General features: G+C 40.4%; 1 protein-coding gene across 2 annotated transcripts in view; it reads left to right on the top strand.

The window, feature by feature from the left end:
• The first annotated feature begins 1,075 nt into the window (after positions 1-1,075).
• Positions 1,076-15,875, top strand: part of Glb1l3 (galactosidase beta 1 like 3) — a 48,406-nt gene continuing 33,606 nt past the window's right edge. The window contains exons 1-6 of one of the 2 annotated variants that reach the window (XM_031345311.1): positions 1,076-1,347; positions 1,966-2,067; positions 2,221-2,433; positions 7,207-7,275; positions 8,421-8,516; positions 9,735-9,843. In XM_031345311.1, the coding sequence (XP_031201171.1) occupies positions 1,334-1,347; positions 1,966-2,067; positions 2,221-2,433; positions 7,207-7,275; positions 8,421-8,516; positions 9,735-9,843 (603 nt within the window). In that variant the 5' untranslated portion in view covers positions 1,076-1,333. The remainder of the gene's footprint in view (positions 1,348-1,965; positions 2,068-2,220; positions 2,434-7,206; positions 7,276-8,420; positions 8,517-9,734; positions 9,844-15,875) is intronic. The other variant, XM_031345312.1, reaches the window with a different exon arrangement.

Here is a 15,875-nt window from a genome sequence, read left to right as displayed (position 1 = left end):
CTTGGTTTCTGTTGGTAGGATTCTTGCGTTTGCCTTTCGCCATCTCTTGATTTTTGGTATTAGATGTTATTAGTGTCTCTGACTAGAGCTTGTCCTGTCCCTGCTGCCCTGTAAGCCCCCTGCAACTCGTGGGGCCTGTGCCTCCCGGCTGGCTGCTCCTGTCTTAGAAACTCACCAGAGAGAAAATGGTAGCTCTCACCTGAGTCTCTGGGTTAAGGTGCTCCCCAGAGGTAGGCCCTCCACTTGCAGGGAAGGGGCAGAGAAGGACGCTGATCCACCTCTGTCACTTGGAAGCTGAGAGGATCCTGTCCCTGCAGCCCTGCCACTCCCCTGGGACTCACAGGAGAGAAAATGGCTGCTCTCACCCGAGTCTCTGGGTTAAGGCGCTCCTGCTTGGTTTTCTTTTGTTTGTTTGTTTTTGTTTTTTCTTATTGGATAGTTTTGTTTGGGTGCTGGACCTTTTAAAAATATCAATTATTTTTGGGTTATTTTCTGCACTTGTTATAACTTGTAGCATGTCGTCTGGAGTGGATAGAAGAAAGCCTGTACGTGCTAAAAAGAGCAAAAGAATTCACAAAATCCTGAAAACACAGTGGAAATAAACAAATAGAAGTCCAGAAACACAGAAGCCCATGGGAAATGACAGAAGACCTAACGTTCATATCATTGGGTGGTGAGAGCGAAGGGAAAGGAGTGGGTTAAAAGAGTACTTAACACAATAGTAAGTCGTTCACTCCTTTGACTAGGTTTACTCCAAGCTAGTTCTTAAAAAGGCTATTGGGAGTGGGCTTGTTTCCCTGATTTCTTTCTCAATCTGTCTTTGGTATAGAGGAAGGATGCAGATTTTGTAAACTGTTACTTTGCTCAAGTACTTATCAGATGTATGAATTTCCTGGGGTCTTCTGGTCTTGCTCCTTCCTCTCTCTGGTCTTTGTGTTGTGAGCCAGTTGGCTGCAGTTTAAGAAAGCCAAGGCTGAGATAACCCTGATGATCCTCCCTTTTTATTCCCAGTGCTGAGAGGCATTTGGGAACAAAGGGAGGCTGGGACACCTTGTAGGCTCTGCTGTACAGGGTCCAGAGACAATAGCTTCTTGTGGACACTGTTTGTGAAGACCCTGGATCTAGATGCTGGCTGCAAGCCTGGTGTAGCCTTGTGGTATCAAGGTTGTGGGACACCACCTCCCTACCTCCCCAACCCAACTCCTGACGTATTTTCATCCAGCCATTGGCACTGCATAGGGCCTGGCAGATATAAGTCCTGACTGGAGGTTGTGTGTTTGAGGCACCGGAGAGAGCAGGAGCTGCAAGGACCTTCGCTCCCTGGCTTCCAGTGATGGCATACCTCAGGTGACCCTTTCTGCTTCCCCTGAAGCTGCTAGAGTCTGAGACCCTGGCCTTGCCAGCTCTTTGAGGCACATTCCCCTCCTGAACTCCCCTAACCCCATTATCCTGTGTATACTCACCTGGAGGCCTCTAAACGTCCCATACAGTATTGAGCCAGTCAGTCATGTACATGGATTTGTGGTGCTAGTACCCAGGATTTTCTATTCAAGTCTCTCAGACCCAGCTCTTCCCTCTGCAGATTCTTCTGTACCCTACCCTTCTGAGGGTCTGTACATTGACTCTGGGCATGACAGGGAAGTGAGGATGGGGAGGAGGTGCTTTGGTTGTATCCTCCCAGCTTCCCTGTACCCTGTTCATCCTTTCTGGAATCTCTCCCTGCCCAGTGCCCAACTTTGTTCTGTCGTGATGTGTCCTATGGGGGGAGGATTTGTGAGAGTCCTGGAATTGGGGGCTTGGGTAGAACCAGGTAGAGCTACAGCCTCCCTTATCCAAGGTTCTCTGGGAGAATGCCTGTGATGGGTGTCCTTTGCCACGGGCCTCTAGAAGGTTCTGAAGCAACTTTCTAGTCCTTGTGACTCAAGGGCCCACCATGTCTCCCTTGTCATTGTCTTTTCCTTACAGCAAGCAGCATTCCTGGAAGAGAATCATGGCCATATTCTTCCTGCCACTTGTCCTATCTGGTTTTGCTCCTCGCTCGCAGGGGATGTTTAAGTCTCCTGCCAGGTTGGTACGGGTAGGGAGCGGGAAGCTTCGCCCCTTTTCCTGGGGAAAATAAGAGTGCAAGCAGTCTAGTGTGTCCTGATAACAGGAGCCTCGCTGCCGCAGAGCTTTGCAGCAGTTTCTGCATGCCCTTTTTCTTTTTCCCCTCCAATCTAGGTTCAGCTGGTCTCATCTGAGCCCCTCCAAGCTGAAGAACAGGTCTGAAGGACTTAGCACTAAAACCAATGCCCAGGGCAAAGCATACTTCACCCTGGAAGGTCACAAGTTCATGATAGTTGGAGGCTCCATACACTACTTCCGGGTGCCCAGGGAATATTGGAAGGACCGCTTGTTGAAGCTGCAGGCCTGTGGATTCAACACTGTCACTACGTGAGTACCCCACTTCTGCCTTCACTGGTATGTGTTCTGACAGACAGCTGCAGACTGGCAAAATTGGGGTTCTGTTTTTGAGAGCACGATATGAAGCCTTAGCTCTAGAGTAGCCATTTCCAGCAGGTCCTTTTACATTTGTGTCCAGTTGCCGCTTAAATAGCATACTTAGTTTGCTCTTCCATCAAAGCTTTGGATAAAAATGATAAGAGGATGGGTACTTTTTCAGCAAATGCCATTGGATCACTTATGAGTGTGTGTGCATGTAAACACATTTTACTTACAGATACACATTTTAATATTCTTATTTTTAGTGCTGCAAACAAAAAAGATCTTAATCAGAAACTTCTAGAAGTGCTACATATTATTTGTTTTTGTTTTTATTCTCTGACAATCTCATACTTTTATATAGTGACTTTTGGTCATTTTCACCTTCCATTACATTCTTAAACCCCAACTTCCCACTGAAACCCTTCTTTCCAACAACTACTGTTTCTACTTTCATGTCTTCAAGTGTGACAGACTCAGTTTAGTTAGGGTTCCTTGCATGAGCATGAATGGGAGGTTATTTCCTGGGACATGGGTAACTTATAAGTGGCTACAGCACTAAAGGAAGTGATGGCCCTTTCCCTAGCCACCTTTAATGGTCTATAGTTCCTGCCATGTCCATACAGCTTTCCTTCTTCTGTGATAAAATGAGGACAGGTCCAATTTTGTGCCGGTCTCATGCAGGTGATCACAGCTCTATGAGCTCCTGGGTGCAATGACCATGTTGTATGGAAAAAAAGTCATTTGCCACACACCTGCTCAATCTTTGACTCTTCTGTTTATTCTACCTCCTCCCTAGTGATGTTTCCTGAGCCTTGGAGGGGTGATACCGGCAAACCTTTAAGAGCTGAGCTCTACAGCATTCCCTATTCTTAGCACTTTGACCAGCTGCTGTAGTTAGAAATTCTTCAATGAAAGCTGGGAGCAGCATTAATCTATGGATATAGACATGAGTATTTAGAAGTTAACTTTATTATATTTATACTATGGCTTGCAGGTTAGGTTTCTTTTGTTTTTTGGGTTTTTTTTGGTTGGATTTTTTGAATGTACAAATGAACAGTTCTTGACTTGTGTGTCTTCTCTTGGGTTCCTTTCCTTCAGTTTGTTTGTCTTGTCCAATTTTTTGTTTTCTTTTTATTATATTTTATATTGTTATATTTTATTATCTCTTAAAAGCCCTTTCTTTTCTAATGAGAGACAGAAAGGGAGTGAATCCAGATGGAAAATGGGAAGCAAATGGGAGGAGTAGAGAGAGGGAAAACTGTAATTAGGATATATTATGTGAGGAGAATCTATTTTCAATAAAAGGAAAAAAACCAAAAACTGCCCAAACAAAGCAGTGTAGACCATATTTCTATCTAGCAAACTGATAGTACTAGTTTCCTCCCTGTAGCCTATGATTTTTCCAGCTATTTGCCCAGGTTTATAGTAGTAAGCATGAGGTACCTCCTATAGAGTTGGCTTCAAGTCCAGTAAAAGATCAGTGGGTTACTTAATTAACATTCATGCCATTATTGAGTCAATGGACACATTTTGCCAGGCTGGTAATATTAGAGCTTGTAGGTTTCATAGATAAGACTGCTAATGAGTTTCTTCCTCCCTTCCCTCTGTTCCTCCCTCCTTCCCTCTTTCCCTCTCTCCTTCCTTCCTTGCTCTCTCTCCCTTTCTTTTCTCTTCTTCTCTCCCTTCTTCCCTTTGTTCCTTTTCTTCCTCTTTTTCCTCTTCCTCATAGGTTTTCTACTTCTTTATTATATTTTGGATTAATTAGAGAAGCCTGTTATTTGTGTGATCAACTCATGAAGTTCTATTAAGAAACATCAATAAAAACATAAATTCAGTTGTGTGAAACTCAATCTCTAATGTATGGAAAGAAAAAGAGTGCAAGCATTGTCAACAAAATGCCATGTAGTATATGATGTTTTGCATCTATAATAAATATTAATGATGTGAATGTGAGAATATTTAACTTCATATTGCCTTTTTAATTCTTGATTGGTCATCATGGATTATAGTATATTGAGCATTTTAAAAAAAGAAAGCCTCCTCTTTAGTTGACCTCATATATCTATACATTGTTCATCCATCCATTCCACAGGACCAGAGCAAAACAATATGGCTTGAGCATCAAAGACCCTTCCTCTTGTGTGTCCTCCACCATGCTTTGATGGCAAAGCTTAACACCTATTTATTGAAACCAACCAAAGAAAATGTGAAGCTGAGAAGCAGCAAACTGATGAGTGGCTCACTTAATGCGCCAATGATTTAGTCAGAGACAATTGAGTTTCTCTACATTTTGCAATGCAGGTGACAAAAACCTTGCACATACTAGCAAGCAATCTACTGCCAGGTTGCATTCCCAGCCTGTAATTATTGAGTTTTCCTAAGAGCTATTAGTGGCATCATGTAATTTTTTCCACTCTTCTCTTGAAGTGATGATTTACATTTACAATTTTGCTGATATTTAGTCACCTAGAGTCCTTAAATAAACTCCAGTTATAAGACAAACACAGGTTTACATGCATCCATTTACTAGTAGACTCGGTTTAGTAGAGGTGTATTATAAGTATGTTCATCTATAGCTATAACTGAAATTGATTTAAATTTATGTGTGCCCTTATACATATTTCATCTCAGTCTTATAAATAAGGTCACAGAGTGAATCTTTTTCTACTCTTTGAAAATGATTTATGCAGGCTTACTTTTACAGTGAGTGCTCATTAACATTTACCTGTAAGATCCTGTGATGTAATCTATGGCTATGAGGTGATGATTCAGAGACCATCAGTAATTATGAAATCATGTCTTCTCTTTTGCCTAAGTGTATCCCATTTGTCTATGTCTTTCCATTTCTGTTCTATTTTGGATTTACTCAGACTAAACATTTTCCATTTTTCTGTCCTATACTTACCAGAAGTTACACATTGTATTGTATAATTGGGCCATTTTTCCTTTTTAAATCTCATTTTGTGCCTTTTAGTCTTCTTAAACAAGTAGTTTGCAGCCTTGATGATCATTTCTGTCTATTAGTTTTTATGTTTCACAGTTTCTGAGTTATGCATAAATCCTCATGTCTTTGTCATTTGACTTAATATATGTCTTCTCCTTATACCTTCTTTTCTTCTGAGTTGAATATGTTTCTTTTTTTTTTTAAAGTTTTTTTTTTTTTTTAAGATTTATTTATTATATGTAAGTACACTGTAGCTGTCTTCAGATGCACCAGAGCAGGATGTCAGATCTCATTACAGATGGTTGTGAGCTACCATGTGGTTGGTGGGATTTGAACTCAGGACCTTTGGAAGAGCAGACAGTGCTCTTAACCCACTGAGCCATCTCGCCAGCCCGAATATGTTTCTTTAAAAGACATTTTCTTTCAAATATTTTATAAATTTTATTGTATGTTTCTTCTTGACCCATTAGCTACTCATCTTTAGCTTTTTATAGCTGTCATCTTCTAATTTTGTTACACTATGGAACTTTTGGAATGTAATGAAATTTACTTTGATAGTCTCTGTTGATAGTTTTTAGTTGCATTTTCCTGTCCCTCCCCCTCCTCCGTAGGACCATAGTGATTAATGATGCTTGAGATACACATATGGGTTTTATATTCATGGCTTCTAGAAATTTACACTCTGGTCCTCACACTTGTGGGACAGGCACTTGCTCCCCCTGCCATCTCCACACAGATCCTGATGTCTAGTTGTCTGTTTAAATCTATATCCTTATCATTTCCTTGCTGTTTGTTGTCTTTGGTTCTTAGGTATTTTATTTCTCTAACTTCGGCTGTGAAGCTGGTTCATCCATCTTTTCTCTCAGACATCTCTTCTCTTCTTTACTCAATGCTATGTTATTAAGAGGATAGAAAGTCACAATAGTGTATTTGCTGGATAAATCTTTTCTCTCCATTTGCATATATATTTGCAAATTCAGAATATATTTGCTTGCTATTAGTTGAAGGAACAATTTTATCTTATCTACATTTAAAAACTTTTCCCAGACACTTTCCTTAGTCACATATAAGTAGCATTTATCATTTTCACTGTGTTCTCACAAGTTTACAACTATAAATGGGTATTATTTTCAACAGACCAACCTTTTCATTCCTCCACCTTAAGTTCAGTCAGTCACGATAAACACTTTTATCACTCCAATTCTCCCACTGCACAAAAACCCTGTGTATAAAAATCAGAGCTTTTGGGAAATTAGGTTAGGTGCACTACACTCCAAACTGTGTCATTGATACACACAGAGTCACATAGTAAGAACAAATCTTAAGCATGTCCTTTGATGTGGGGTATACCTAGTCCTATGGGTGCTGGCCCTGGCTGGCTCTCTCCTTGTTGAGGTTGAAAAGCTGTACTGTCTTTTATCCTATTGGCTTGTAGACACTATTTGACTATTCTTATTTTTAATTCATTCTTAGAAATAATTAAGAGCTGTATACATTTTTAATTGTGTTTTCCCATTCTCTTTATATGAATGATAGTTATTTTAAAGAGTAGATCTGTGAGAGAAAAATATATAAACCTATAGAAACCTAGGATAATTGGCATATTGAAACATAGTTGGATAATAGGGAAAACATGGATCTGTCTGTATAACAGAGGTTAATTTTCATTGGAAACTTCAACTCACTGCAACATAGAGACAGAGTGGAGCTTGATCTGGTCACTGTATGGAATAGGGGGAAATATGATGCTTATTGTACTTCTCTGTCCTCTCTTCTAGCTACATCCCATGGAACCTCCATGAGCAAGAGAGGGGGAAATTTGACTTCTCTGAGATCCTGGACCTGGAGTATGTGGTCTTTCTGCCTCTGTGAGCTGACCCAAGAAGGATAGTCCTGGGGGATGCAGATACTTGAGATTGAAGAGAAGCCCTCAGTATGTCTCAGTTCTGCTTTGAGAACAGAGAGGACCTGAGTATGTCGTGTTGTTCACAGGGTCTGCAACCCAGAATTTGGATATTCCGTAGCTGTGGCTTTTCATCTTGCAGCTCCTGATCCCCCATTTCACTGAAGCTAGGGATCTAAGACACCAGATGTTACCAGACTATGGAGGAACCAATACAATTGAGTTGGGATTGGGGCTGATTCATCTTAGAAAGGCTGATGCTAGAGACAGAACCCCTGTACCCAGTGCAATCCCTCCAGTAGGGCTCTGGGAATGGTTGCGATGCCTGAACCTAGTGCAGACCCAGCTCACAGGCTCTCTGACCTCCTACCTGTTGCAGTGATGTCCCAGCTGTGTTCTATTAATGGTCTTTTAATAAAGTGTGTTATGCAGTTTCCTTCTTAACCTAGCTAGCTGCCAAATAATTGAGAGACTGAGACTAGATTTATTTCTACAGCTTTAAGGGTACAACAACTGAACAGTATTGCTCTTTTTTAACCCTCTATACTAATCTGGCTACCACCCAATCAAAATCCCTGTGATACTTGAATTTTAGTACTGACCTTGTTCTCTGGGCTCCAGGTGTTTTCTTATCCTGTCTCCTGGACTTTCTCCCAGTGAATAATCCTCACTTCTTCCACTCTTCTCTCCTCCCCTTACCCCCAAACCCTGGCTGGGAGGAAGTCCAGCCCTATTATCTACCCTACTCAGTCATTGGCTAAGCAGCTAGCTTTTTTGACCAATCAGACAATAATTTGGGAGCTATATTTACACAACATTGAGACAGAAGATTCTCAGAATAAGCACTGTGACAAGATATGGGGGCACAGAAATCAGCATTTGAATAATACAAGGATAATCTTTACACAGTGCACAATAACATTATGGCTATAATGTCTGAGGAGAAGCCACCCCAACCTCAGCTCTGGTTGAGAGAGAAAGGAAAGGAAGATGGAGGACATCTCTACACCCTGTTGTGCCTGTGGGCTCCCTCTATACCCAGCCTCTTAGGACCATCCAAAAAGGGGCTGACTTTGTTTTTCTTTCTAGGGCCTATGTTTTGCTTGCTGAGACTCTTGGGCTGTGGGTGATTCTTCGACCAGGGCCATACATCTGTGCTGAGGTTGATCTGGGTGGATTACCTAGGTGAGCTATTCTAGAGTCCCTGTTGTGACTTAGAAAGGTGTTTTACTTTGCAATCAGTAATTTTTCAAGCCAGTGAGTATGGTTGTCACTGTCACTAGTTGTTCTGGATTGAACTCTGTACTTCCTGTCCTGACAGTGGAATGATGTCTACAGTAGTGGGGTGGGGGGAGGTTTGGATGCCTCTGCCACCCTGGTTTTCAGAAGCATACTTGTGGTGTGGGTCTTGGTGCATTGAATATGTGATGATTAAGACCGCTACAAAGACAGATGTAGCAATATAGGGCTCGACATCCTGTTGTTCCACAGAAAAGGTGTAATGCACATTTGCATTCTTTTCATGAGCTGAAAGAAACTCAAGGCTCTAGAGAAATAAGATGACAACTACTCTGCCTCTACTAGAGACCTCAGATGTGTCTCTGCCTGAAGGCAGGTGTCCTTTTACACACACTGAGATCTCCACTCCTTCTCTGTAGTTTTGCTTTTCTAGCTTATTCTTTTATCATGACACCTACTCCACACCCAGTAGATAAGAGACTCAGGGTCCTCTTCTGTCATCCTTCTCAGTCCTTCTAGGTTCTGATTTTAGGTGAGTCTCATTGCTCCTAAGGTCAGAAAATAAAACAAAGCTTTTCTTTAAGATAAGACTCTGCTACAACTAGGTGATGCAGAGAAAAATCATGAGCTTAAATTGCAGGGGTATGGGGGAAGCCAGTTCCTGTCTGAATGCCTTCAGGATCCTGATCCTTCCCTCCCCAGTTCATTGGCCTGTGAACTACTATTTACCTGAAATCTTAGGTATTCTAGGAAAACATGACCCTGTGCCTGAAGAGTAGAGACTATTTGAAGGGCTAAGGACCATATTCTAAAGAACTGAAGGGAAGCATGGAAAAACACCAAGACTTGGAAGTATTGCCAGAGTCAGTCTTTCAGCCTGACTTCTTAGAGCTAGGAAGACCTAAAGTGCATTGAGATGGGGAGGGCCTGTTTCCTGGTTTGCCTCACACATCTCTGGAGTCTTTGAGGACACTGGGAAAAGCCCATATGATACAGATTCCCTGAACAGTTTGAATATTCTGGTGCTATGGTCATTGGGTGGACAAAGAGACATCCAAGCTATAGGTGGCTCTGAGCAGAGACATTCGTTGTGCTCAGCTGGCCAGACTCATCCTCTCTCCTGCTTCCTGCTTCACATACTAATGTTTTGCCTCTTGTCCCTAGCTGGCTTCTGCGAGATCCCGTGGCAGAACTGAGAACAACCAACGAGGGCTTTATTGACGCTGTGGACAAGTATTTTGATCATCTGATTCCCAAAATACTTCCTCTCCAGGTGAAAATGTCCCTTCTAAATTAAAAAAACAAAAAAAACAAAAACAAAACAAAACAAAAAAAAGCAGGCGAGGGAGTGTTTTAGAAAATGAAAGTACTTTATTAGCAGGGTTAGAAAAATCATATACTATACACACGCTGCTGGAACCATGAGTCCCCCCATGTGTGCTCTTTGGTTGGAGTTTTAGTCCCTGGGAGCTCCGAGGGTACTGGATAGTTCATATTGTTGTTTGTGCTAAGGGGGTGGTGAGCAGGGGGTGGGAGGAGGAAACGGGATTGTTTTAGTTTTTGTTTTTTTATTTTATTTTATTTTATTTTCTTATTTTCTTTTTCTGTTTTTCTTTTGGAGGAGAACCTGGGAAAGAAGATATTGTAAATAAAGAAAACATCTAATAATAATAATGATAATAATAATAATAATAATAATAATAATAATAATAATAATAGAAAAATCATATACTGAAGTTAGCAGAGCATTAACATTGTGTCACAGGCAGCAAGATAGCATGTTAGAGGGAGAACTTCCAATTCTAAAGGACAGGGGAGTTTATAACAACTATTATAAGCTTTATTGTTTTGTGTTTGGAGGAGTCAGGCGAGCTCCATACTAAGTGACCAGCTTGACCTAGCCTGTATGTCAAGAGTCACAAGGCAGGAAAATACTAAAGTAAGATTGTAATTTAGACTGCCACTACATATTTTATTCTCTGTCTCAGAGAGTGCAAAAGAGCCTGATTTCTGATGGATGGGGGGGTCTGCTAGAAGATTTGTGATTTAACAGTATTCACTTTGAAGAAATACTTGTTGCTTACCATCGAGGAGGCAATTCCCAGTTACTCTAGGCTACCAAATGGATTTTCTTACAAGTTAGATCTAGGCCCAAGATTCCTAGTTAAACATGGAATCATCCTTGTGGCTTTGGCCCAGATCTTCTAAAAAGGTATCACATGAGACAGGGATAATACAAAAGCTTGCTCCAGGTGTCTGTATGTTACCTGCTACGTTTACTAATCAGCTCACTCATAATTTGGCTACTCTAAATTACTCCTGTTACTTTAACTGGTAAATTCTGGGGAAAATGCAATGTGTATATGTGTGTGTGTCTGTGTGTGTGTTTTATTTTACACATGTCTTCTCATGCCCCACACTAATTTATTTGTCTTTTTAGGAGACAAGCATTTTTCCTAACCATATTTTTATACAACCCCCCCAAAAATTGCATGTTCTTTTAACAAAAAGCACAGAACTACCTGTAGGCACTTTCTTGTCAGTTGAGAAACTGTATCTGAAAATCGCTACTCTTCTTAGTCACTGCAGAATGTTGCACAGTAGAATAGACTACATGCTTCTGTCCTATTCACAGATATTGGAAGTGTTCAGTTTTACGCTGTAATACATGACATGGTTGATTTTGTGCATCAGTTTGTGTCTATGTGATTACTGTTTCTGGTTTGGTATCTCCCAGTGGGAAAACTACAGACACTGTGCACTTCCATCTTAACATGATACCTGATGCTTGGAGAAAATGATGTCTTTCATTTTCAATTGTCAGCCTACAGCACAGACTGAGGCATGGAAGGACTGTCCTTACATAATCCCATACAATTTGTAAGAGACCAGTTGTTCAGTTTTTGTAATAGTCTTTGGTTTGATAAGTAAAATATAAATATCTATTAAAAGTATGACTGTGCATTAAATAATATACTTTTTTGGCAGGGATTTTTTTCCTTTTTTTAAAAAAATTGATTTGTTTTATTGCATTATGATGAGAAAGGATACATAATTTCAATTTATCTGAATTTATAAACATTTAAAAACATATTTTAAGTAAATAGAATTAAATAAATTTCTTGTTTCACTTTTATACCCCAACTCCTCCCAGAGACCCCCTTCAATACCTACAATAGCTTTTTTGTCATATTCTTTAAAATTTATAAAATATTATAACAATAAAATGAGTATTATAAAAGTTTGATATAAAACAACAATCAATTTAACAGTCTTATGTAGATGCTTGTCTACAGCAATACTGAAAATACATATATTTTTCTCAATATAAATTTTAAATAACTCCAAACATTAACTGTATATTTCAAAATAATACATCATTACTAGTATTTTCTTTTTTTAATATTTTAATTTATTTTTTATTAGATATTTTCTTTATTTACATGTCATATGAGTTCTCCTTTCCTAGTTGCCCCTCCAAAAATAAAAAATAAACAAACAAAAAACCCACCAAGAACAAACCCCTGTTGCCTCCCCTCTCCCTGCTTGCCACCCCACCCTCTCCCACTTACTGGCCCTGGCATTCCCCTACATTGGGGCACAGAACCTTCACAGGGCCAAGGGCCTCTCCTCCCATTGATGATTGATTTTTCAATCCTCTACTATACACATGCTGCCAGAACAATCAATCCCAACAGGTATACTCCTTGGTTGGTGGTTGAGTACTTGGGAGCTCTGAGGGTACTATTTAGTTCATATTGTTGTTCATCCTAAGGGGCTGCAAACCCTTCAACTACTTTGGTCCTTTCTCTAACTCCTTCATTGAGGACCCTGTATTCAGTCCAATGGATAGCTGTGAGCCTCTATTTCTGTATTAGTCAGGTACTGTCAGAGCCTCTCAGGAGACAGCTATATCAGGATGGCTTGTCCTTCCTTCAGTCTCTGCTCCATAGTTAGTCTCCGCAACTCCTTCCGTGGGTATTTTGTTCCCTCTTTTAAGAACGAATGAAATGTCCACATTTTGGTCTTCCTTCTTGAGTTTCTTGTGGTTTGTGGGTTGTTCTTTCTGTATTCAAAACTTCTGGGCTAATATCCACTTATCAGAGAGTGCATACCATGTGTGTTCTTTTGTGATTGGGTTACTTCACTCAGGATGATATTTTCCAGATCCATCCATTTCCCTAAGAATTTCATAAATTCATTGTTTTTAATAGCTGAGTAGTACTCCATTGTGTAGATGTGCCACAATTTCTGTATCCACTCCTCTGTTGAGGGACATCTGGGTTGTTTCCAGGTTCCCCTTCTTGTGTTGGAGTTTTCCATTTATTACCCTTTGAAGGGCTGGATTTGTGGAAATATATTGTGTGAATCTGGTTTTATCATGGAATACTTTGGTTTCTCCATCTACGGTGATTGAGAGTTTTCCTGGGTATAGTAGTCTGGGCTGGCATTTGTGTTCTCTTAGGGTCTGTATGACATCTGCCCAGGATCTTCTAGCCTTCATAGTCTCTGGTGAGAAGTCTGGTGTAATTCTGATAGGCCTGCCTTTATATGTTACTTGACCTTTTTCCCTTACTGCTTTTAGTATTCTTTTTTGTTTTGTGCATTTGGTGTTTTGACTATTATGTGGCAGGAGTAATTTCTTTTCTGGTCCAGTCTATTTGGATTTCTATAGGCTTCTTGTATGTTCATGGGCATCTCTTTTTTTAGGTTAGGGAAGTTTTCTTTTATAATTTTGTTGAAGATATTTACTGGCCCTTTAAGTTGGAGGTCTTCACTCTCTTCTATACCTATTATCCTTAGGTTTGGTCTTCTCATTGTGTCCTGGATTTCCTGGATGTTTTGGGTTAGGAACTTTTTGTATTTTGCATTTTCTTTGACTGTTGCATCAATGTTTTCTATGGTAACTTCTGCCCCTGAGATTCTCTCTTCTATCTCTTGTTGTATTCTGTTGGTGATGCTTGCATCTATGTTTCCTGACTTCTTTCCAAAGATTTCTCACTCCAGAGTTGTCTCTCTTTGTGATTTCTTAATTGTTTCTACTTCCATTTTTAGGTCCTTGATGGTTTTGCTCAATTCCTTCACCTGTTTGGTTGTGCTTTCCTGTAATTCCTTAAGGGATTTTTGTGTTTTCTTTTTAAGGGCTTCTACTTGTTTACTCATGATTTCCTGTAATTCTTTATGGGATTTTTTTGTTTCCTCTTTAAGGGCCTGTACCTCTTTACCTGTGTTCTCCTGTGTTTCTTTAAGGGAGTTATTCATGTCCTTCTTAAATTCCTCTAGCACCATCGTGAGATATGATTTTAGATCCAAATCTTGCTTTTCCAGTGTTTTGGATATCCAGGACTTGCTGTGGTCGGAGTACTAGGTTCTGATGAAGCCAAGTATTCTTGGTTTCTGTTGGTAGGATTCTTGTGTTTGCCTTTTGCTATCTGTTTATCTCTGGTGTTAGATGTTCTTGCTATCTGACTAGAGCTTGTTCTTCTTGTGGGTCTGTAAGCCTGTGTCAGTAATTCTTGGAGATCAGCTCTCCTCTGGTAAATCCTGGGAGCAGATGGCTGTGGATCAGACCTGAGTCCTGGAGTCGGAGCATACCCTGGAGACAGGATCTCCACTTTCGGGAAAGGTGCAGAGAGGGCTGTGCACCTGTTGTCCCTCCTAAGTGTGGTCTGAGGTAGAAATGATCCTGACCAGGCTGCCCTGGGAGTTGTGACACCTGTGCCTCCCGGCTGGTCCTGCCTTAGAAAGTTACCAGGGAGAAAAATGGCTGATCTCACCTGGGTTCCTGGTTTAAAGCACTCCCTGAAGGCAGGCTCTCTGCTTGCAGGGAAGGGTCAGAGAGGGTTGTGTATCCACCACTGTCATTCTTGAGTCCCTGGGTTAAAGCATTCCTTGCAGGCAGGCTCTCTGCAGGGAAGAGTAGAGAGGGTTGCAGATTCACTGCTATTACTTGGAGGCTGAGAGGATCCTGTCCCTGCCTCCCTGTATGACTTGTGAGGTCTGTGCCTCCTGGCTGGTCCCACCTTAGAAAGTCACCGAAGAGAAAATGGCACATCTCACCTGAGTCCCTGGGTTAAAGCACTCCCTCTAGTATTTTCTTAAATGAACATAAATATATAAAGTCTTTTTGTTTGTTTGTTTTACATTTAGTAGAGCTTAAAATCTTGGCTCTTACGGTGGTACAAACCCAAAATAAGAACAATTTTTGGATATTGGATTTCATTGTAATAAGGCTGTACTTCAATGACCCTCACATCATCAAAGGATTTTACTTCCATCGTAGCTAAGCTGAGAGTTGACAGTTCTGCTGAGCCAAGGAATGAATTTTAGGCTCGATTTTTGGATACAGACTTTCTGCTATGATCAAAGTTATTTGACTTGAGTGAGTGACTTTATTCTCAGCCCACAGAGAACAGGTTACATTCATTTAAGAAATGGTGTGTGTAGTAAAATGGTCTATCCATAAAGTCATTCACCAACTGTATCAATGAACAATGGTTCTGCTTGGAAGGTGGCATAGACATTAGGTGAGGGTAAGAATCTAATTCATTGGCTGAGATAATTTGGAAAAGCATTCATGTCAGAAAAAGAGTAACTTACAAAGTCCTCTTCTTCAAACTTTATACAATAGTTACAAACCTCAAGCAAGCCCATTCAGTCTCACTCTTTGTTGTTCTCTTAAAAGCTACCTCCCAAGTTAATTGTCTATGTTTCTTTTGGCTGTATAAATACGTTTGAAATATGTAAGCTGTTCTGAAAACCATAGTATAGTGCAAAAACATGAAAATAAACAATACTACTAATAGAGAGGCTGAGATAAGAGAAGCAAGGTTTCAAGACCATTATGTGGTACATGGCAAGACATTGTCACATACAAACAAGCAGAAAGTTTATATGCATTGTACAATATTGGACCTATTTCTCCAATTGCCAAATTAGAGAGACCATTCGATTACAGTCAACAAATTTCTAATTCCTCCTATTTTTGGATTTCAATCAATTAGAATATATTGGTAGTATTAATTTTCATATTAAGATATTAAGAAAAAGTAATTGTTACTTCCTGTTGTTTTTGTTGTAAGAGGTAGAATTAGGTTTGTGTGTGTCTTAGTCAGGGTTTCTATTCCTGCACAAACACCATGATCAAGAAGCAAGTTGGGGAGGAAAGGGTTTATTCAGCTTACACTTCCACATTGCTGGTGATCACCAGAGGAAGTCAGGACTGGAACTCAAGCAGATCAGGAAGCAGGAGCTTTCTGCAGAGGCCTTGGAGTGATGTTCCTTACTGGCTTGCTTTCCCTGGCT

This window comes from Mastomys coucha, unplaced genomic scaffold (assembly GCF_008632895.1).
Source record: "Mastomys coucha isolate ucsf_1 unplaced genomic scaffold, UCSF_Mcou_1 pScaffold23, whole genome shotgun sequence".
Classification (NCBI taxonomy): Eukaryota; Metazoa; Chordata; class Mammalia; order Rodentia; family Muridae; genus Mastomys; species Mastomys coucha.
The sequence above is the reverse complement of the archived record's forward strand: the minus strand, read 5'-3'. Positions and strand labels throughout refer to the sequence as shown.